The sequence below is a fragment of the Seriola dumerili genome, unplaced genomic scaffold, assembly GCF_002260705.1.
Source record: "Seriola dumerili isolate Sdu_G_001 unplaced genomic scaffold, Sdu_1.0 BDQW01000052.1, whole genome shotgun sequence".
NCBI lineage: Eukaryota > Metazoa > Chordata > Actinopteri > Carangiformes > Carangidae > Seriola > Seriola dumerili.
Window position 1 is genome coordinate 11089685 of NW_019174307.1, and position 24210 is coordinate 11113894.

At 39.8% G+C, this 24210-nt stretch overlaps 2 protein-coding genes across 3 annotated transcripts; both read left to right on the forward strand.

The window, feature by feature from the left end:
* Positions 1-4400: 4400 nt before the first annotated feature.
* On the forward strand, positions 4401-15766 carry ttc21b (tetratricopeptide repeat domain 21B). Of its 2 annotated transcripts, XM_022740368.1 has the most exons (29): positions 4401-4518; positions 4886-5015; positions 5123-5233; positions 5352-5518; positions 5622-5744; positions 5884-6041; positions 6619-6703; positions 6849-6947; positions 7068-7260; positions 7351-7448; positions 7834-8034; positions 8202-8331; positions 8413-8570; positions 9075-9299; positions 9414-9652; positions 10069-10141; positions 11703-11813; positions 11895-12033; positions 12349-12455; positions 12668-12856; positions 13078-13188; positions 13283-13364; positions 13457-13607; positions 13690-13851; positions 13959-14154; positions 14470-14694; positions 14848-14968; positions 15061-15128; positions 15210-15766. In XM_022740368.1, exons 1-29 carry the CDS (start codon positions 4495-4497, stop codon positions 15285-15287), a joined length of 3954 nt encoding a protein of 1317 aa, XP_022596089.1. In that variant the 5' UTR covers positions 4401-4494; the 3' UTR covers positions 15288-15766. The 2 variants fall into 2 exon arrangements, with proteins under 2 accessions (XP_022596089.1, XP_022596090.1); XM_022740369.1 differs by lacking the exons at positions 4886-5015; positions 5123-5233; positions 5352-5518.
* Positions 15767-16651: 885 nt separating this feature from the next.
* Positions 16652-24131, forward strand: galnt3 (polypeptide N-acetylgalactosaminyltransferase 3). Its single transcript, XM_022740562.1, has 12 exons — positions 16652-16671; positions 16808-17088; positions 17407-17946; positions 18722-18894; positions 19307-19456; positions 19692-19926; positions 20031-20148; positions 20314-20514; positions 21886-22017; positions 22241-22342; positions 22451-22603; positions 22725-24131. Exons 3-12 carry the CDS (start codon positions 17450-17452, stop codon positions 22836-22838), a joined length of 1875 nt encoding a protein of 624 aa, XP_022596283.1. The 5' UTR covers positions 16652-16671; positions 16808-17088; positions 17407-17449; the 3' UTR covers positions 22839-24131.
* Positions 24132-24210: the final 79 nt, after the last annotated feature.

Below are 24210 nucleotides of genomic sequence, written 5' to 3' on the forward strand. Positions count from 1 at the left end.
TGTTATTTGTATGTATGTAAGACGTGTTTAAGGTCCTGTTTTAATCAGTGTTTGAGTTGAATGTGAGAGCGCAGTTAGAGATGGATTATAGGGTTTTTTTTTCTTTGTTTGTTTTTTTAAAATGACCCTGAGGTTTATCATTTGCTATCCACATTGTTCTGGTCCCTGTTTGCTTCATTTGTCTTTTTGCTATGCACAGTCACAGTATATGCCTTGTTTACCTATGCTTATGCATTCCCTGAAGTTTGAAGTGATTTTTTTTTTTTGGTTCAAACATTAAATGTGTATAATATACAGACTATACTGTGATATGCATAAACACTTTCATTCACAGGAGAACAATGTGAGGAGATCCTAGAACAAGTTCTAGTTCTTCTTTTTCTGTATATTGTTAATGTTTTTTCTGTTCTGAACTTAGTCTGCGTTGTTTTGAATAATACTGGCCAATGAGAAGAGCACCAGGCAAAGCAGTGTCAGGGAGGGCCAGTCTTATGTCTCTAGGTCAAAAGGCACCAGGGCTGATTTGTTGTTGACAAGGAATTCAAGGAGCATAAATGTAACGTAAGTTTTAAACTGGCAAACCAAACGAAAGGTTATGATTGATGAGTTTGCTTTCTTTTCTCACATGCTTCTTATTTTTTCAGTGAAGAGAGATTATTTTTGCATATTCTACGTAAGCATGAGTCTGCCTGTCTAGCTTTGCCTCGTCTCAAAATTTTAACTGTGCTGTGATTCACATGATTTAGCTATAGGTCAATCTACACTCAAAATTTACAAAACTGCCTCCATCTCCATAATAAGCATATATGAAAACGTGTCTGGTTGACACTGTTGCATAAAGTCAGATAATTTCAACTTTCTCTTACTTAAATTTTTTTTTCAACAACCACATATTTGAGTTCAGTGTTATGTTTAGTTACCTCAAATACATTTTTTCACAAGTCTGAAGGTTGCAGTCTTATTAGGAAGTAAGAGCACACCTTAATGTTTATTTCTTTATAGAATTAACAAATGTTTATTTTCTTATGTTGATTTTCATTGTTATTATTTATTCACTATTATAATTGATACTAATAAAACTGTATTTTATCTTTGTTTAATAAAATAATGTCATTGATATCAGGCAGGCAAGGACTCACAATCACAGTTGAATGAAGTTGATGAGTAATCGTGAGACTGACATGAAAACTTTCAGATTTCATTTTCATTTGAAGAGCTAGGCATCAGCTTTTACAGTTATAAACTTGATGATAGCATCAGTGTCAATTCAGAACCTGTAAAATGTTGAAGCTATCAGTGTCCATTTCATGTGCAAAATGCAATGAGCACTCACACTGTTAATGGTTCAACTTATATTGATCTCTTCACTCTCTTGGGATATTGACAGCACTTATGAATGTCTGACTTTAAGCAAATTATCTTGAGTGACATGACAATACACTAGATGTAAAAAAAAAAATGTCTTCAAAATATTTCAGTCCCTGCAGGCCAAGAGGGGAGCTTCAGCACTGAAAATGTGCACAGATTTGCCATCTTTTCATGTCAGTGTGCCGTCTGTTTTAGCTAACAGCTGAACAAGAAGCTAGAATCTGGTTTCTGAGTGTGCTTTGTGGCTTCTGCCGGAAACTATTAGCATCTTAAGTGGGTGGAACATTTTTTATTAATTATTAACAACAGTCCAAATATTCATTTAAATCCAACATTGCTTTTACCTATTGTGGCTGCTGAATCCTGAAGGCAGTAAACAGAGGGCTGATGGTAAAGTGCAGATTTTTTTCTGCCATTCTGCCTCACACAGATGATGTGATTATCAATTTGTGCCACACCCACTCACAGTACTTTATGGCTCACATGTTTTCCAGAGAAAGCCCATGCTCTCAGAGTGTTTATATGAAAATGTCAAAAGATTCTTCTTCTGTAAAAAACAAATATCTTTGCATATAATTTCATCCATCAGCTGATGTAGGCAAGCCAATATACTATGAAATCTAGCCTATAACTGAAACCAGCACACAGCCCCACTCATGGCAACAGGTCAGGTTAACAGGCTGCTTTTTTTTTAATGACCAGTAAATCAAGAGTGATTCTGCAGATTCTCCTCGCCAGTTGCTCAGCAACAGGACATCAAGCTCCTTTGTTAGACTGCATTAGGGCGGGAGGTCGGAAGTTGGTTTGCTGTCCCCACCCATGGAGTCTCGCAAGCTGGGCAATAATATGTGGACATGTTACACTATATGTGAAAGGATGTCTACTTGGCTTGGGATCTCGCCACTGGCATGCATGGGGGAGCGTGATAAAAAACAATTCACAAAGAAATCTGAGAATGCTCCCCATAACAGCTCTGTAATTGTATTTGCTGTAGATAGATGGGAAGAAAATCCCATTAGATTAGGTAGTGGTGAGTTTCCCCCCTACCTTCCCAATGTGCTAATAGACAGAGACACAGTGTGAGAGCCACACATACACAAGCATACTCACTTTGTATCTCAACCACTGGATTGTACACCAACATACACACACACTGTTTCAAGTGAACCACTCCCTCAGTAATTCACAGCAGCAAAATAACACAAATATCACAGTTTACAGACAACACCTTCTCAATCAAAAGATATTACAACAACAAACACACAAAAAAAGTTTATAAAAAGATTGCTTTACATTTTAAAGTACATTTTAAATTCAAATTAGTACAAGCTTCTTCTTTTTTTTTTACTGCAACACATATGGAAAAAGAAATAAAAGAGTTTATTAGCAAGTGAGCTGCTTATATTATTGGGTATGGCTCTTTGATCAATAATGGTCTGTACAAACCACAATGGATATAGCCATTAAAATGCTATAGCAGTACATCCCAGGGGGTTCATATTCCACAGTATTTCCTCTAATAGGTTTTCAGATGCATTTTGTGTAAGTGCAACAACACATGCAGTATTTATTGCTCTTTGCTAAGTACAACACCTTGGTAATCTTCCATGTAACTACTATGTAGAAGTATTATTAAAAATGTCATTTATTCCAGTTGGATTGATGAATAACTGAATAAAGACAAAATAGTTCAGCAGAATACATATTCAGCATGTGCATTTATGGTAAAATAAACTGTGAGCTAAAATGTGTGATACGGCGTACAGACATTTCCCATTGCTGCACATGCTCAGAGCTCGATACCAACCTGATTTACTCTTCCATTGATGTGTGCTGCAGAGAGTAATGATTATCTGCCAGAGTTAGTGCTAAATAGTATCTGACAAGGCATGGAAAGGTCTCTCCTGGAACAGTTGCACCCATGCTGGACACTGGCTGCTCCTGCCATGGACTCAACACTGCAGACATCAGGAGTTCATACGCGTGGTGTTGCATAACATTGGGCCAACAATTACCACTGGCCGGATGGAAATATGTTTCCACTGCACATGATAAACTGTGTAAAGCTGTGTTAATAGGTGAGATTTAGAAAAACTTTCTAGTTTTCTTGTTTGGTTGAGATGAAAAATAATGTAGTTGATATTACACAATAACAAAAATGAGATGTTGATGTCATTATATCATTGTATCATCATGTTTTTCCTAACCTGAGAAAATGATTTAGGTCTGGAAAACAGAAGGCCAGTCCAACCAAGCCTACTGACCACATTAATCCAACCTCCGTGAGTGTAATCTAAGCCACTGAGCTCCCTTAAATCATTTCCATATATTCAAAGTAGGTTAAACTTACTTTCGCATGCAATATTTTTTTCTGCATGTTGCTTCATATGATCTACAACATTTAGAAGTCAAAAAATACCATCTTATAAAAGGTAAAGCATGCATGGTAAAATTCACTTTAGTCATATTTATTAAATTTCATTTTTTAAAACATATTTTCTTATATAGATTTTTCAGCGAAATCGTTGTATTGTAATTATAATTATAATTATTATTATTATTATTATTACTATGATGATGATGATTATTATTATTATTATTATTATCATTAGTAATAGTAGTAGCTAGTAGTATAGCATTTTATAAAAGGATGACTGCGCCACCTAGAGATATAAAGCCAAACTAGCTCGATTCAATGTAAAGATGGCGTCAATAAATAACTTAACATAACTTTGCCCTCAGTTTGGTATTTCGGGCTCCCTACCAGGCTGTCAGACCCAAAACGCTTTACCAATTGTCGCCCAACAAATTGTATTGATAAAAATATTAAGCGATTTTAAGATAGTATAAACTCTGGCTGGGTTTTAGCGCCTCCAGTTATAGTAAAGGTGGCGAGATAAACGAACAGCCCTGTTGCGGGTGGTGCCTGAAAGGAAAAACTCAGGGTGTAACCCCCACTTTTTTACGTAGGTTACTAAGTTACCAGGCAACGCTAAAGGAGTCAGTGCAAGATGGCGAAAACATAACGAAAACAGCAATAATATCGTTTCTATGCCAAAGTACAATGCAGACAGGGTAAATTGATATCTGTTTCAGGTTGGTAAAAGCCCAACGTTTTCAGCCAAGATGGAGGATGAAGACACAACGTTGGTAAGCGCATATATCTTAATGATACAGCACCCTGTTTAAGTCAGCCTTAACTACTATTACAGTAATGCTACAGTTTAGCATGTCGAGACTATTGCAAAATGATACAGAGAAGTAGTTAACGATAAATAAGAGTGAACTGTTCGTACAAATGTTCAACAGGAACAATAGCTGTTGTCGAGGAATGATATCTGCCAATGGTGAACTAGCTAGCATGCTGAAGCTAACGCAGGGTTCTTTTAACTTTGGCGTTCTGAAAATAACGTTGGCTGCAGTATATGGCAGAGCGTATTTCACATACCGTTTTTTTGTTACTATCGCTGCCATTAAAGCCTTGAAGACGAAGTACCTTCTTTATATTTTTCCACAGGCTTTGATCAGGTACTATTGCTACGAAAAGTATTACAATCACGCTGTAAACGCTGCAACAGCTGCTCAGAGGAAATTCAGCAATGATGCTATCTACAGTTTTTACCATGCATATGGTAAACTGATGCAAGGTAAGCTTCAAAGAATCGAATAAAATAGTAGCATTAGCCTTTTCTTGTCAGACAAGTGTCAAGTTGCCATCTGCTGCACATGCATTTATGTCGCTATTTTACTACAGATCAAATTCAAGAAGCCTCAGTAGAGTTCGACACAATAAGAGATGGCCGGGATATATCTCTCTGTACATTGATGGCCCTTGTCTATGCTGAGAAAAAAAAGTCAAACCCAGGTAATCCAGCATACAGTAGTCCTTTTATTCAGGTCACAGCTGTTTGGTCAGACTCTTTTAAAGGACTAGGCACACTTGTTGATAATATTCTAATAAGTGTCACCGTATGTATTCACAGACAGAGAAGTCATTCAAGAACTTGATGCTAAGGTCAAAGAGGATCGTAAAAGTGCATCTCCCAAGAGTCTTTACCATGCTGGGATGTTTCTTTGGCTGTTGGGGCGAAATGATAAGGCAAGGGAGTACACGGAGAGAATGATCAAACTCTCCAATGGCTCTAGAGAGGTGAGATATTTGTTATATGTTTGAGAAATGCATCAGTATTACTTAATGCAAAGTATTTAAGCGTATGAAATAACTTCTGTAAAACTTCCATTGATCTGTTCAGGGGACCATCCTAAAAGCCTGGATAGATGTGACATCTGGTAAAGATGCCTACGCCAGGAAGGCTGGAAAACACTTTGATGAGGGACTGAAAGAGAAAGCAGATGTTTTCGCATTGATGGGAAAGGTGAGATGGGAGATACAAATTCAAATTGAATAGTCTTCCTCAACCATAGAGAGAGAGAAATAGAGAGAGTAACAGACTTATGTTCAATGTTTTTACTAGTGCGTATGATAGACCTTAAGTTTTGTTTGGTTTGTCCTAGGCACAATACTATGAATATCGTCAGAACTACTCTGGAGCATTGGAGATGGTTAACCAGGTCATTGTTAGTTTCCCTGGGTTCTTGCCTGCTCTCATCAAGAAGATGAAACTGTTGCTCAGCCTTCAAGACTGGGAGCAAACCATAGACGCAGCACACAGGTAATTGTTGAGTTAGTTAGGTGATCTCTCTCAAATCATACACAGAGGTTACATCTCTCCCAGTGCAAGCTCTCTTCCTCAAACTCATAGAGGCTAAAGAAGAGTTACAATGTCTCTGTTGAGATCAGAAAGTGCAACAAACATTTGTAATCACCACCAGGCACATAAGAAAAAGCACAGTCTGCCTTTACAAATGGCTCAGCATTCAAGTGCAAATGAAACACTAGCGTGATGCCTCAAACTAGTGCATACTGACTAAGCCATTGTTTGTGTTCGCCCCTCTGGACCTTAGCCAGTGTCAAACAGCATAAAAAGGCCTTTGAGCCAAAGTGCAGAAGTCTAACACAATTCCAAGGAGTTTTAGCTTCAGGTTTGCTGAGGGGTCCATGCAGCATACAGTATACTTAAGATTCTTTGGCAGCCCACACAATTCCTTTTAGTTTTAATTTTATTTGACTGGAAGCTCAACACAGTACTGCAGCAGTATCAGATGTTCTATTACTATCAATCAAGGAAATCCAAGCTTATTAAGTAAAGGAGATGCATTATATTCACAGCACCTTGTGTCATATTTCAGGCTTTTACAGAAGGATAAAAATAACCTGGAGGCACTACGGATGTTAGCGCTACATTCTTTATGTAGAAACGGAGATATTACTGAGGTAAACTTCACCCATTTTCATTCTTTGAACTCATAGAGATGCAGTTCAGCAGGAACTAAAATAAAATAATAAATTTGAATTTATAATTGAGCTGTGAAAAAGTGGTGATCAATTTACAGAAACTGTTTTATGTGTCCCTTGTCAGTCAGTAAAGCAGCTTTCAAACCTCATCAGCAACTTGGATATTCTGGAACCATGCAACCCTGAGCTTTCCTACAGAATGTCTCTCGCCTTCACTCGTGTTGTAAGACAATTTTCAGTATTCTCTCTACATTCTTAATGCTGCAGTTTTAGGTCTCTTTTAAAGATGTCGTTGATTTGCATGGAGTTAATCAACCTTTTTGATGTTTATCTTTCCTTAAAGTGCGGACGGAATGAGAAAGTGATTGAGCAGACATTCAGGATTGTGGAAAGAGCCTTCTCTGTGGCATCAGGGGACTCAGATTTAGCCACAGAGATGGGCTACCAGATGGTCCTTCAGGGCAGAATCAAGGAGGCTATGAAATGGTATAAGACTGCCATGACTTTGGATGAGACCAGTGTTTCTGCTTTGACTGGTAACATGTTACAATGATTAATCAGTTGTCTACACAACACTCAGGGTCCATATGTTTCATTCTGACGTTTTTTCAATTTTTGTTAATCAGGCATTATTCGTTGCCAGCTGATAGAGGGCCACCTTGATGATGCAGAACAACAACTGGAATTTCTCACAGAGATTCAACAATCTATTGGAAAATCAGGGGTAATGCCTGTTATAAATGCTGACAGATGACAACATGAAATGTCTTTTTACTCTATTAAGAAAGAGGAAAAGGCTTAATCTGGTTTAGAATAATTTTACTTTAAAAAAAAAAAACTATATGTTGAACACTAAACAGGAGCATCTGGCAAGAGAAGAAAAAGCAGGTGCTTCAGTAGTTCTTTAGTATTTACTCATGTACTCCTCAGTTATTCTTTCACTGAGACTTTTTTTTTGTTTTTTATGCTTGTGTCTTTGATCCATCTTGTACACCCTGTCAAGTTTTCCTCCCTGCTTTCTTTGTCTAAGTCTTTTATTTTATCCCAAACTTTTTTGTTTTTCTCCTTCTATTAGTTAATTTCTTCTCATTTTTTCTCTACCCTTTTAGGAGTTACTATACCTGCGTGCTGTTCTGGCAGTGAAAAAGCACCAGCCTCAGGAAGAGGTGACCAACCTGCTGAACGATGCAGTGGACACACACTTCTCCACACTGCAGGGTCTGCCTCTGGGAGTGGAGTACTTTGAGAAGCTCAACCCTGATTTCCTTTTGGAGATTGTCAAAGAGTATCTCGCACTGTGTCCTGCTAAGGTATGACTGGGAGACTTGTCAATGACAGGGTGTTTTACACTGCTTTTTTATTTCACACATTTGGGGATAGTATGATAGGGATATGCATACTTAATCCTCTTGACTCATCACTAAAGAAAGTTTGAGAATCTTTCCAGTAAATAGCATTTTTACTGTTGATGTTTTAGCCTCCGGCCCAGGGCCAGCCTCCTGCTCCTCAACTCCAGCACTGTGCAACATTGTTGGATACTGTTGTCAAGATTGTGCCAGGTCTCCTCCAAGGGGTCTTCTTGTTAGCCAAAGTCAGATATCAGTCTGGTGAGTAATGCATTTCAAATAGTGTTTTTGTTTCTTTGTCTTCCAGTTGCTTCTAACTGCACTGCTTCTGTGTTCATTCAGGCGACACTGACGCTGCTCAGAGCAGTCTGCATCATTGCTTGGAACAGTGTCCTTCTCATGCAGATGCTCATCTGCTAATGGCACAGATCCATCTGCTGCAGGGTAACTTCGCTTTGTCTTCCCAGTCTCTTGAACTCTGCCTCAGCCACAACTTTGAGGTAAGATCGCCATCAAGATGATAGTATTAGTGGCTGCTAAATCTTTTTGAGACAGTCTGCATTCAGGCTTCTGCTTGACCCACAGCAGAAGCAGCTCTGCCACCTTTATCTGTAATACAGCGAGGGATGTAGATGAATAGAAGAATAAAGCAGAAACCAGTCAATATGCTTTGTGTCCAGAGAGCAGTACTTTGATCATCAGCAGTGACAAGATCTTAGTATCAATACATATCATTGTTAAATGCCAACAGTTCAAAAATGTTTGGGTTACATCGTCAGGTTTGGGCTCATTAAAAGCTGCAGTTGTCTGAGCACGAGTTAGGTTAAAACAGAATCAAAATCAGTGTCGTTAGTGACAGTTCAGCTGAGTTACACTGATCAAAAGGATTTCTGTGATGAATATTATTTCTTGCTTGATAGATTTATGCACATGTATCTTGACAAATATCATTCAACTGCAGGGATTGCATATCCAAATGGATCATGACTTCTTTCCCATTTCAGATTCGAGAACATCCTTTGTACCACCTGATCAAGGCTCAGACTAAGAAGAAAATGGGTGAACTGACGGAGGCTATTCAGACATTGCAGATGGCCATGAGTCTTCCGGGTGTCCGCAGAGCTGGATCCTCTTCCAAGTCCAAGAGCAAGAAGATTGAGCTGAGCCCTGCAGACTGTGTCTCGGTCTTCTTGGAGTTAGCTGAGGCCCTGTGGCTCAACGGCGAACAGGTAAAGTAGTGAGTTTTGACTTCAGAAGGCTAGTACTCCTTTTGGATTTCTGCCAATGTCTGCCCTTGAGGAAAAAAGTACACCATTAGCTTATGAATTGATGTTGTATTTCAGCATGAAGCAGCAAAGGTGATGCAAGATGCCATCAATGAGTTCTCGGGCACGCCTGAGGAGCTACGTGTCACTATTGCCAATGCAGACCTGGCCCTGCTGCGTGGTGACACTGAGCTGGCACTGAGTATGCTTAGAAACATTACCCCTGAGCAGCCCTACTACATCCAAGCCAAGGAAAAAATGGCAGACATATATGTGAACCACAGAAAAGAGAAACGTCTTTATGCAAGCTGTTACAGGTGAGCTGCAAATCTGGATCCAAATGAACAAAAAATAGGACACCGGAATCTAAAAGTGATCTTGATGTAAGATAGTAGCTGAACACGTACTCCATTTGAAACCTAATGTATTGTAAATGTTTTTCTTGACAGTAAGGGCTGAAACTTAATAAAATACATGACTCTAGGATATCCAGCCTAAAGAAGGATTTAGACCACAAATTTTAAACAGTTTTAACAGAAGCCATCCATGCAGTAAAGAAAAACTTTGCAGTTTCCTCTAGTTGCCTCCAATCTTCTCTTGGTCTCTGATGCTATTTGTTTTGACAGCTGAGACGTAGTAAAGCATGACTGAACCTCAGACCAGCAGAGACACACAGTATGTCTACATAATGAAGTACACCATATGTGATGCGGTATCTTTGTCTTTTCTCCAGAGAAATGGTGGAGAAGCTGCCCAGCCCTCATACATATCTCTTACTAGGTGATGCCTACATGAACATTCAAGAAGTAAGTGTGAGATGTGATTCAGCTGAGTCCTATGGGATATTTTCTGTATCCCATAACAACTTAGAATGGCTTTAAAGGTACCACCTGCTTCAAATAACTAAATTCTTGTTATGGTTTGTTTAAGCACATTTTTATCTCATCTTCTATCTTATCCTCATGTTATTTATAACCTTTCCAAAATGCCAATATGTAGCATTTTTTTCCCTTTGATGTGCAGTGGTGGAGCTGTATTGAAGTCCATCACCAAGGTCTTACCTGGGATGATTAGTGTCTGGAGGGAACACAGGGTGTCCCTCTACCCTGCAGTTGAAACAGAGTCATTTGAGAATGAAATTTGTAACACTCAAGGAATGTTTCACAATGCTACTGCACATATTTCTGAAAGAGGAGTCAGTTTTAAGCTGGACCATGAAAAGGCCACATTTCTATTAGGCTATCAAACTTGCCCTACCTTGTTATGCCTTGATAGAAGATACAGGACATTAAATAACAGTAGACTTTAAATAAGCAGATCCACTTTCCTCTTGGCAGAATGAAAATGCATTAATCTACTACTGTAACATATTTGCTACAGTCAGTTTTCATGGAAAACCTGGAAAATTGTAGACTATTTTTCAAGTTGATATTTCAAATATGAAAGAAAAAGTTAAATATTTTTGGAAAATAATGTGCTGAGAAAGAAAATGGAGAACTAAAGTTAAAAGCATACAACAGCAAGAAGCTAAAACAGCTATGTCTAGGACTAGATTAATCAATAAAAAAAAAAAACTCACTAACTGCATAGTAGCTCACAGGGGATCATTAACAGCTCACTCCCTGTAAACAGAATCTGAGCAAAAATTACACCCTACAGTAGAAGACTGGGACACAGTATTTTATGTAGGCTGTATAAAGGAGGAAACAGGGTTAATAGTTACCACAGTGTTTAACCAATAGGTTAAAGGTTAATAAATATATACATCAACTAGGATGGAATAATTGAAGAAAACAATATTCACATTCATGCACAACATACAATGTTAATTAGGCAAGAATAAATTTTCAGTGATTATTTATCGTCTTATATAGGCTAAATGAAGCAGGACTAACACAAACAATACACCTCTCACTAATAAGTTCAGCTGAAAACACAAGAGTATTATCATCATCATCATCATCATCATCATCATAAATAATGGTTGAAAATGCAAAGGGACACAATGTGCATGCATGTAAGTGACATGCTGATGATTGTAGCATTGGTTTCAGATTAATCATTAAATCAAAGACGAGGAGGTCTGGTCACCTGTGTGATTTGAAGGGTAGCAACCCAAGCCTCCTCCTAAAATCAGTCATGTAAATGCATACTGCGGTTGTGGGTAAGATGGCGTCATTCAAAGCCAAATCGGATATGGTATCTTTATCCAACAGTTCTTAATTTGAAGCCTTTAAGATGTTTATCAAACGTTCACAACATTTTGTACATAATGAAACGTATCAGACTGCCTGAATAATATTTATAAAAACCTAAAACTAACAGTTAATTTTGATACCACTTCTTGTCACATGTGTTTATCCTCAGCCAGAGAAAGCCATTGAGGTTTATGAGTATGCTTTGAAGAAAAACCCCAAAGATGGTGCTTTAGCCAGCAAGATTGGGAAAGCCCTGGTCAAGACTCATAACTACGGCAAGGTTTGTTTGCACACTCAATGAAAGATAAACAAAATTCGCACACAGACAAACCAGTGTTGACATATGGCGGCTATTACACAGGCAATAAATTACTATGAAGCTGCCTTGAAAACTGAGCAACAGAACTTCCTACGCTATGACCTGGCTGAGCTGCTGATGAAGATGAAGCAGTGTGAGCTCTGTGAGAGAGTCCTGCATGAAGCTCTGGCCCATGAACCAGGTACTTAAGACATCACAATACTTACTCACACACACACACACACACACACACACAGTGACGACAAACACCACAATAAAAAACAAGAGAATCTAGTCAAGAGGCCAGTTTGCGCACAGATGTGATGATGCAAATAATGCATCAGTATAAACAACTTGGTGCAAAGATGGAAAGAACATATTAGCAAATACTGTTTATGGAAATACCAAACTTCTTTGAATGTGTAAACCAAATCCAAACTTCCCTCTGCTCTGTTTTAAAACAAAGTATTTACTGATTTTTTAAAATCATTTATTGTTGTCTTTCTACTCTATCCAGTGAACGAACTACCGGCGCTCTCAGATGATTGCCGTTATCTGGTCCTGTTGGCAAAGATCCAAAATAAGGTTGAGAAAAATGAGCAAGCTTTACTCTCCCTACAAAAAGTAAGTGTTTCCAGTTATCTGGTTCATCTTTTTAAATTTTGGATCAAATATTTTGCAGGATTATTTCAAAAGAATTCTTACCGGTCTGCATAAAAAAGGTAGACATAGAGTCACATGAAATAATGCAAACTTTTTTTTAATTGTAATAATCTTTTACTTGTTTCTACAGAGATGATTATGATAATGATTATTATGAGGTTTGCTGTTCCTAGGCCCGGGATGTGCAGGCCAAGGTGCTGAAGCGGGTGCAGTTAGAGCAGCCTGACGCCATCCCCATGCAGAAGCAGCTTGCTGCAGAGATCTGTGCTGAGATCGCTAAACACTACACAAGTCAGAGGGGCTATGAGAGAGCAGTCAAATTCTACAAAGAAGCTCTTGTGTATTGTGAGACTGATCGCAAGGTCAGTGCAGCTGAATCAAAAACCTTCTGTGTAGTCACTGCAGCTGCGGTTAACAAGTTCTGGCGTCTTTTAGCATTGCATCTTTGTGTTCTTAAAATTTTGTGATCTTAGTTGTTGATAGTTTGATTTAAGCAAAAGGCCTGATCAATCTGCCCTACATTATTTCACAAATAATCTTGTCACATCAACTTCATTGAAATGAATGCACTCTCTGTTCCTAGGTGATGCTGGAGTTGGCTCGGTTGTACCTCACTCTGGATGAGAGTGATGCGTGCCAGGAGCAATGCAGCGTCATTCTGAAGAATGACCAGTTTAATGAAGACGCAACGCTGGTTTGTTCTGTCTTTCTGCCACCACAATTGTGACCATAACCTTTTCTTTGGAACAAATATATAGAACTAATTTCTTCCATATGTTTGTCCTCAGATGATGGCTGACATTATGTTTAGGAAGCAGAACTATGAAAAGGCAGTTTTCCACTTTCAACAACTCCTGGAGCGCAAACCAGGTGTAACAGAGCAAAGTTTCTTTTCTTTCTTTCTTTTTTTTTCACACAAATTTGTGCTGAATGTAAATGCAAATTCATGATTGTAATTTCAGACAACTACCCAACTCTGTCACGTCTTATTGACTTGTTGAGGAGGGCCGGGAAATTGGAAGAAGTCCCCAGATTTCTTGATATGGCAGAAAAACATTCTCCCAGGACTAAGTTCGACCCTGGATTTAACTATTGCAAAGGACTTTATCTTTGGTAAATTTGAAAGAGTGAGATTATGGTGACATCTGTTTCAAGTTTATTGCATTATGTGATTAATCTTTTGCTTGCTTCTCAGGTATACAGGAGAACCTAATGATGCTCTGCGACACTTCAACAAAGCACGGAAAGACAATGATTGGGGTCAAAACGCTGTGTATAACATGATTGAAATCTACCTAAACCCTGACAATGAGACCATGGGAGGGGAAGTATTTGAGAATTTAGATGGGGAAATTGGGTGAGCGGCAGTAGGAGCTTATAAGTGAAACAATAGACTCTATACAGTATATATACTCTGTTTTAAACCCACAGACTTACTTGTAGTATTCACCTGTCTCTCATCAGGAACTCCACAGAGAAGCAGGAGTCAGAGCAACTCGCTGTTAGAACTGCTGAGAAGCTGCTGAAGGAGTTAAAACCTCAGACACCGGGCGGACACATACAGCTCCGCATCCTGGAGAACTACTGCTTTCTGGCAACTAAACAGAAGGCCAATGTAGAGAAAGCCCTCAGTGTTTTCACAGAGATTGCAAACAATGAGGTAAGTAAACTCCAGATGGTGCATGTGATTTACATCACTCTCTCTTGTGTAAATATACCCACACCAGGAGCCGTGCATTATTTCAGACTCTCTCTTTCTGTCAGTCATTTCATTTGGTAATAAACTGCACATTGCACTGTGGTTCAGTTTTTTGAATTTTATTTGTTGAAAAAAAAACAAACAAAAAAAACATTTTATTATTTCAAATTATGTACTGAAGTCATGTCAGTATGGTTTTGGTGTAAACAAATGGCAGTGGGACAGTGGCGAGAGGTGTTGCCAGATTAATAACCAGAATTCTTTGGTTGAATTCAGAAAGACCACGTCCCAGCACTGTTGGCCATGGCGACAGCTTATATGATGCTAAAACAAACTCCCCGAGCCAGGAACCAGCTCAAACGCATAGCTAAAATGAACTGGAGCATTGTTGACGCCGATGAGTTTGAGAAGAGCTGGCTGCTCTTGGCAGACATCTACATCCATTCGGGGAAGAATGACATGGCCAGGGACCTCTTGGAGAGATGCCTCAATCATAACAAGGTCAGTACTGAAAATATTGTCACTGCTTAAATATGATGTGGTTTACGGCAATTTAAGGCAATTAAATTCACAAAAAATCTTTTCATGATATAATGCAGAGGCCGTCTCTTAGTTTAAGTACTTTGTGATAATAATTGCACTTTTTTTCCACAGTCATGCTGTAAAGCTCATGAATATCTGGGCTACATATTGGAAAAAGAGCAGGCATTCTGTGATGCAACGGTCAAATATGAACTGGCTTGGAAATATGGAAATCGAACTAACCCAACTATTGGTAAGGCAACTAAAATCACATGTCCAGTTCAGTTTATAATTACAATGTGGATAAAGAGAATTTCTTACATGTAATGTTTGTTTTTATTTCAGGATACAAGCTTGCTTTCAACTACTTAAAAGCAAAGAGGCATGTTGATGCCATAGATGTGTGTCATAAGGTGAGACACCTGTGGATGTTTACAGTTGAAGAGCTTCAAAACAGTTTTTATCCCATGAATCATGTTTGCTTTCGTCCACAGGTTCTGTCTGCTCATCCAAATTATCCGAGAATACGAAAGGACATCCTGGACAAAGCTCGTGCTGCCTTGAGATCGTAGTGTTAGACATGTGTGTGTGCGAGACACTGCTTATGTTTAGGTTTCTGTGATGAAAATGAGTTAACCCTGATTGAATCAACTTTTATTGTTTGGCTTTTACTGTCAAGTTTAAAGAATGTGCAGTTATTAGCATTATTTCTTTCTTTATTAAACACCATGTAATTCTTTTCAGTATATGAATAGCTGGGTGCTGACAGTCCTGAGGGAAAACAGAGTGCAGGGGGGGATTCAGGCACATGCAGGTTTTTGTTTCCTCACAAAGAGCAGGGGGCTCTTGCAGAGGGGCATTGTCTAAATGAAAGAACATTTAAGCTTTATATATCAAAATTTAAATGTTTTTCCCATCTGATAGAGAACCTATTTCATCTTATACATGATACATTCTTTTTTTTTCATGTTATATTTTCAATATACTTTTTCTTATTATTCCCTTCAGTTCATATGAAAATCAATATTGACATGTTTTATCTTATGATGAATATTAGGATGTAGATAACTGTGAAAGTTGTTTTTATACTTTTGAACTTATGTTTAAAATAAAGTTATTTAGAAATATGATGGTGGCTCTTTGGCCTGATCTTTTATTTATTTATTTGTTTAATTAATGACATAAAGACAGCTGACATCATTAGTATCCAAACAGACAAACATTTCCAAGCGTGACTGGAAAAAATGCAGGACATAGTGAACATTTTAATGGACATAATAAACTGGATGCCTGCCGTGGATAGGAAGTGCCGGGGAACACAGTCACTACAGATGGACTCACTGTGTAAGTCAAAGGCAGAAAGACTTCAAACTGGGCACCAGAGCGGGCTCCCTGCGGCTGGAATCCGCGTTGTTCCTCCTCCAAGCATCCAACTCTTCATTAAGACCATCCGCTGTGAGAAACATGGGAAATTAGAGGATTAGACAAACTACAGAGTCCGCTGGTGAGTGTCACTTTTTTTCTTTCTTTCTTTCTTTTTTTTTTTTATACAACTTTTATCACCAACGAAAGCTCAGACGTGTGATTTTAATAAAGTAGGCACATCCGCTTCCATGCGAAAAGACGTTTTAACTTTTTCCCAGAAAAACATGCTGGACCATGTGCGTTTCTTTTTCTTTTTCTTTTTTTTTTGTAGTTTCTCCCAAGTGTTGACGTTTTTAAGCTCTTATGTGTAATTTGGGTGTTTTCTCAGAGAGCCTGATTGGATGCGGTGGGCTGTGTGTGGGGTAAAGTGCGTTCCTCCGATATCTGTAACCCAGCAACTGTCCCAGTGAATGACCAGTTGAACGAATCCTATTAATGACACTATTATTGAATCTGAGGAACTCCGTCGAGGGGCTGCAGTGTTCCTCAGGTCAAAGTGACTGCAGAACATTTCAGCCTGTTTATCAAGAGGTTTGTCAGGATAAACGTTTGATTCGGTAGTTTTTTAGGCAAATCATAGGTATTTTAAATATGTTAATTCAAACAGTACCACCGTCGAACTTTTTCGTCGGGGTTGTCTATTGTAATACTCTTATTTCTTTCCCAGGTATGGAGTTTGACACGCAGAAGTACTCTCTGCGCACGCGCACCAGCACGTCTCCTCCTTCTACCTGAGCGCAGCGCACCTTGATCCAACGAGACGGAAGTTTTGTGACTTTCAGAAAACAGAGCAGACCTTTTTTTGTGTGTGTGTCTCCGCGGAAAGTTCGTTTGGAGTTCAAGCAACGAACAGAGGATCCCCGGTCAAAGCAGGATGCCATGCGTTGGATTTTATGAGAACAATTTAAAGGGCTTTTCCAACTTTAATCTGTTGTTCAGCGACTCATGGTACGTGGTCTTTCTCTCTGAAGGAATGCAGAGCAGGGCTTGTTTGCTGATTTCATGAGCAGATTTAAAATGTGTGATCTGTAGATAAAAGCAGACTAGGTTTAGTTTAATCAGGAACTGCTTCACATGGTTTATTTGTCTCTATTTCAAAGACCAAAAGTTTTCAAGTTGCTTTGATAAGATGTGCATGTAGTGACATGGCAAGACACAGCACTACTTACCTGTATTTTTCTTCCTGAAACCCAAATCTTTTTGATAATTACACCAGTACAGATTGCTAATCATCATTAATCACCTGAATATATTTATTCATTACAGCTGAAGTTCAGTCCAAAGTCGGCGTGCTCTCCATTCAAGCAGAATGACAGCTCTCCGCAGAGTACTTCGAAGGCGATTGCACCCACTTAAGCTGGTGATAGTGGCCCTTGTCTTTGTCACATTTGTGTTCCTCATACAATGGGAAGTGGGGAGCCAGAGCCAGCAGGAGGACCCCTGGCTGAAGGAGATGGCAGTGAAGCGGGATGCCATGCTGGGCATGGTGATTGGAGCTGTCAATAACTTCAGGGATGCAATGCCAAAGATGCAGATCAGAGCCCCTGTACGTCAGCAGGACAAAGCAGACAGCACGTCCTGTCTGCCAGGTCACTACACTGCCGCTGAGCTCAGGCCAGCTCTGGAGCGGCCACCTCAGAGTCCTCTTGCTCCTGGAGCTGCTGGGAAACCTTTCCATACAGACTCACTGAGCCCTGAAGAGCAGAAGGAGAAGGAGAGGGGTGAAGAGAAACACTGCTTTAACTTGTATGCCAGTGACCGCATCTCCCTGAGCAGAGACCTGGGTGCAGACACGAGACCACCAGAGTATGTCAGCTTATATAATCTTTATGCTTTTGTTAAATCTGTACAAAATAATTCATGAAAGCTGGTGTAAGTGAATGTAGTTGACCGAGTAATGTTCAATTCATTTTCTAAATGAGTTTGATTTAAAAAAAAAAAAAAAAAAAATCATCTAATTGCACTACCTAGTGGGTGTAAATGTAGCTTTGATACTTTACAAGAAGTACACCACTTTAGCTATTACTACTCCATGGATTCATGTTTTGGCCCAGAATATAACTTAAAGTCACACACTGAAATGCACCCACGCAGATGATTGTAATATAGATGGGGTAATGCAACACTGACAGTCTAACCCAAACAAATTCATCTTATTTACTTTTCGCCACTGGGGAAAATCTCAGGCAGAAACCACAGAGATGATTGTTCTGACTGGGACTTTGTTTCAGCATGTCTGCCCAGTTACTGTGGCCAGTTCGGGATTAAAGCACAGTTATGGTTGGCTAATTACAGTACATCTAAGTACATGCAAGTCTACATACAATGCCAGTACGTAGTCAGCACATGACACTGACATAAAGCCTGCCCATGTACTGGCTATCTTTTATAAGAGTGAGTTACAAAGTCTCTCTCACTCTGATATGGCAGGTATTGCAAAGGCTTCTACACATGCTGTGTCACATTTGAAATGGACACCCCACAGGGGAGAGTCTGCAGATGTAATAACTAGACTATTGTGCCACTCAGGAGCTATACTGGACAGTCACATCTTTGTGCTCTTTTTTCCTTCTTGCTGCAGATGTATTGAGCAAACCTTCAAGAGATGCCCCCCCTTGCCGACCACCAGTGTTATAATTGTGTTTCACAATGAGGCTTGGAGCACTCTGCTAAGGACAGTATACAGTGTCCTCCACACCTCCCCTGCCATTCTGCTCAAGGAGATCATCCTGGTGGACGACGCCAGCGTGGATGGTAAAATTCAATAGGGCTTTTCAGGACCGCCCCGCTCTCTTTCGGGTTCGATTTCATGCTGCGTGTTGGGTGGGCAGCTCTTTGGTGTGCCACAAAACGTGCAGAGAGGAGCTCCCTGCTCCTTCTGTGGCCCATGAAGTGGGTTACAACGGGAAGTGAGAGGCTGCTAGTGAATACTTTCCTAAGAGGAATTAGCAGCAGTTGTGCTAAGAAACGAGTCAGTTAACTCTTGTAAACAGGTCCAGTGTAGGTAGGAAACAAAATGTCTTTTTCATCTGTTTTGAGTCTTAACCTTTCTGTCTGTTCCCTGTGAGTGTTATATGTATGTATATGTGTACAATATTGACTCATATTATTTCTTCAAAATTGTCCCCCTCTATCTTAACTCCTTGTCTATATCCTGTGCTTTCAGATGTGCTGAAGGACGAGCTGGATGAGTATTTGAAGCAGCTGAGCATTGTGCGCGTTGTCCGACAGCGCGAGAGGAAAGGACTCATCACTGCTCGGCTGCTGGGTGCCTCCGTGGCTACCGGTGACACGCTCACCTTTCTGGACGCCCACTGTTAGTCAACACCATTGACGTTACTCAAACCATAAAACCAGTTTCATGTTAGCCACACCCTTACTTACTCAACGACAGACGAACAATGCAGTGTTTGAACTCCTTGAAAGCCAATGAATGGCTGCCATGGATTTACATTCTGAAATTAGCCATTCGCTGGTTATTGTTGAGAAAGATGTGATGCAATGTCCTAAAGTGTGTGTGTGTGTGTGCGTGTGCGTGCGCCCGTCAACAGGTGAATGCTTCAACGGATGGTTGGAGCCTCTGCTGGCAAGGATAGCAGAGAACTACACTGCAGTAGTCAGTCCTGATATAACCACTATTGATCTCAATACCTTTGAGTTCATGAAACCATCCCCATATGGCCAGAACCACAACCGGGGAAACTTTGACTGGGGCCTGGCTTTTGGCTGGGAGAGCCTCCCAGATCATGAGAGACAAAGGAGGAAGGATGAAACATACCCTATCAAGTAGGCAAAAATGCTGCATGAATATAGAATATGATAAATACTGTATATAAACTCTTAGTTCTTTTTGGAAATAATTAAAAACCTTGAATGAAATTTCTCCACAGGACTCCCACATTTGCTGGTGGGCTCTTCTCCATCTCAAAAGAATATTTCTACCATATTGGAAGCTACGATGAAGAAATGGAAATCTGGGGTGGGGAGAATATTGAAATGTCATTTAGGGTAAGACATTACACACGACTCATCATTGTAGATGTGCAGCGATATTGTTATTTATCATTGAGCCTTTTTACCCATTGTACCATTCCAATATTCAAACGACTGCAAAGGTGTGTTTAACTATGTCAGTATGCATCTGTTCCGTGCCGTCCCCCCATTAATTTGCAGGTGTGGCAGTGCGGAGGACAGCTGGAAATCATCCCTTGCTCCATTGTTGGTCATGTTTTCCGCACCAAGAGCCCACACACCTTCCCCAAGGGTACACAAGTGATTGCTCGCAACCAGGTACGGCTGGCCGAGGTGTGGATGGACGACTACAAGGAGATCTTCTACCGTCGTAACCAGCAAGCGGCGCAGATGGCAAAAGACGTACGTACTGCTTCTTATGTGCCTCTGAGATCTCTGGGAGTCTGTCCTGTGATAGTTTCAAATGTTCTGTCAAGTTCTCTGACTTTGATGGAGCAGTAAATTGCTCAGCAGTGTTATCTTCCACTGCTACGTGTTGTGGTCATATGTAAGTGCTTTTTAAGACCACTCATTATCCTCCCCCCTTGAGACAAGTTTGAGTGAATCCAACTCCAGCTTTAAGTCAGATCATGACATACTTAATACACTCTGCAGGAGAAAGCATAGAATTACAAGAGGACTCACTATTGTGATTCTCAATGCATGTTTTCTGTAGAAAAGAAACACATTCTTCAAAATGGAGAGAGATAGAGTAGCTCTTAGGAGCTGAAAGCTATTAAGTAACAGAGGAAAAGGGGCCTGAAGGAAGTCAGCTCTGGTAAATGACACTGGCTCTCAGCGTTTCCCAACATGTGGTCCCATAGGTGCTATAAACTGTTCCCTCAGGGCTGTACCTCACAAAGCGGGTCAGCCCTCTCCCGCTGCCTTCAAACAGACAAGCCGTCATCAACAGCTTCAAGGAACCCACTATAGTAGCTATCAGTGTGAGCAGCGTCCTCATCATTATAGTAAGTGCTCTCATTATTCAAGAGCACGAGGCTGCCTGAAAATCCTTTCAAATGTGCTGTTACACTTCAGTTTAAAAGGAAGTGATCGAATACACTTGTCTGTAGTTAATTCGTTTAAGGAAGGAGTCATTAGATCACTGGAACACAGTCATTGACTTTAGAGAAGTAAAGTGATGAAGTAGAATATTCCTCTTTAAGGCTGTCTTAGTTTTTTTGTCTGTTTTTGTTTTGTTTTTTGCAATGTTTTCCTTTCTGTAATCCGATGACAGTTATGAGGTCAAGCTATTACTCTGTCCAATACTTTGCTTTATGATCAGATACCTGGAAAACTAATTCCCATCAGCCTCAGCTGTACTTTGTATTTAGTGGTAATTAACAAATGTAAAACTCAGATGGTGAACAAAGTGAATGTTATGCTGTACCATCAGCATTGTGAGCATGTTAGCATTTAGCTTAAAGCACCACTGTGGCTAAGAGCTGCTAATATGGCTGTAGACTCTTAGTCTTGAATCTTGAGTCTTGAAGCTCTCCATACATCATCCATTTTAGTGTGGCTGGTAGATGGAAAAAAAAATGAATAGAAAATTGTGTGGACCTTATCAACATGGAAATAGTAGTTGTGGTCTTATGCTCAAAACTGCTTCACAGCCTTTCCTAAGTGACCTTTCAAAATGAGCCCCGTTAGTGTCCAGCATGCCAGCAGTGTGAGCTGACGAACTATTTGGAAGGAATTGCTTTGATCTCCTGCCTGTTATTGTTTTAACAGAGGACATTTGGAGATATCTCCAAACGCGTGGACCTCCGGGCGCGGCTGCAGTGCAACAGTTTCTCCTGGTATTTGAAGAACGTTTATCCAGAAGTCTTCATGCCTGATCTCAACCCACTTCGCTTTGGCTCTGTAAGATCACACACCCCACCACCAGCTCTCTTTCCAAACCTCAGAGCTCTGTCTAGCCACTGTGGGTTTCCACTTAGGATCTCCAGAGGGTAGCGAGCAGTTCCAATTTGACACCACTGAAAGCACTCCAGAGACTAAAGTTGTTTGAACAGCTTGCACTAGATGTTAGTTTTTCATTTTGTTTCCTCACACTGCGTTCCCCTTCCCTTCTCTTTCTCTGTAGGTGAAAAATGTGGGCAAAGGCTCATGTCTGGATGCGGGAGAGAACAATGAGGGTGGGAAACAGCTGATCATGTACCCATGTCATGGACTGGGAGGAAACCAGGTCAGTTAAAAAATGTACAGTTTATCACTTTTTGACAAAACATAGGATTGGCTTTAATTGTCAGTGATTGATTGCTTTTTTTAAAAAATCTTATTTTCCGGGCTGTAGTATTTTGAGTACTCCACACATCACGAGATTAGACACAACATTCAGAAGGAGCTGTGTTTGCACGGGGCAGAGGGGGCTGCGAAGCTGGAGGACTGCCAGTATAAAGGCAGGAACACATTTGTAGGAGCAGAGCAAAAATGGGAACTGAAGGATGTGAGTTTTTCTTTTTTTTTTTTTTTTTTTTGCATGTTTTTTGAATTTTTTGCATCTCTTCAGTATTATATGATTTTTAGATGCCTGGGTTATCATTTGTGTTTGTGTTCTCTTCATATAGAACCAGTTATTCTACGTCCCAGGGCTGAAAATGTGTCTGAGTGCCCGTCTTGAGCATCCCTCTCTCGCTGTCTGCAACCCCTCAGACAGATACCAGCTCTGGTCCTTTGTCTGAGTGTACAAACTACCACTTAAATAGCTACTCTGTATGCATACGCGTACTAGGACAATGGGTATACTATACTGTATGCAGTTAATATGCAAGTTTTTTTTTGTTTTTTTTTTAGATCGATGACATTGAGTTTTAATTTATTTTTATACATAGAGGAACTGAACTGTTGCTGCTGGAGAGTTTGGACTTTGGGAGAAATACAGTGTGGCACTGCTGGAAGGAAGCATTGAAACAATGCCCCCAATCAGACTGTGAACTGAGATTTGTGGAGCAATGAAGATGCACTGTGTTGATAAGTGCCTCTTTTGTGTTTGAGATGTTTTCATTACAACCAACACATCCAGTATTGGGTATATAAAGCTAACACTGAATATTTTCTGCAGAGACTTGTACTTGAATCTAAAACAAAAATATGCAAAAAGCACAGTGGATCATACATTATGAACAAGAGGTTCAAGTTGAAGACACAAAAAATCCCAAATGTTATGCACCAAAGAGAATGAAAGTGAGAATTTGAAACACACAAGAATGGTGAGCATTGTCCCTTTTTAAAATGTTTTTCTTTTTCTTTTTTTTTTTTAATGCAAAACCTGTTATTTGGTACCGTCCACTGCGTTGGATATAATTTTATTTTGGGTGGGGAGAATGGTTGGGGGATGGTGATGGAATGGGTGGTGGTATGTTGGAGTTGTAGCAATTTTATGTTACAGAATATCGGCCTCTGCGGTGTTGTGATCACAAGGGTCTTCAGATCAGGGTCGAAGTTCATATATTTGATTCCATTATTTTCCTGAGGTAAATTTTTTTAGCCTTTAACTCTTAAGACCAGAAAAGTTACATTACTGCAAAAATGCATCTGTATTTTGATGCTTCATTAACTGCATGAGCATCATGAGAGAATTTTTTTTTTTTTTTTTTTTTTTTTTTTTTTTTTAATGAATCTTTCTACAAATCTCTTAATTGTGGCAGTGTTTGCCTGTATTATTTAAATTTTTATGCTTTGGTGTTTTAAAAAGGGAACTTTCAATGTAAATGAATGCACCCAATGAACTCTGTTTGCTGATGAAACGCCTGAAACTCTCCCTCTACATGGAAGCAGGAGTCCACAAATGAATTTCTGGTGCAGGCACTAGTGTTTAGATGGCTCTGGAATATTGTGTATTGCTTTATGTTTGTGACTGGCCGATGAACAGATCAAATTTGAGTGTTCTCCTTATCTGGGAACTGTTTGGTGATGTCAGAGTGCCTTGGTATTAAGATGTGTTATTTTGAGCTCAATAAATTCAGTTGGGTAGTACCAAGAGGCACTTTGTGTCATTTCCCCCTGTGGTCTGCAGAGGGCGCTTTACACTAAGAAATCACTGAAGTCACAAAA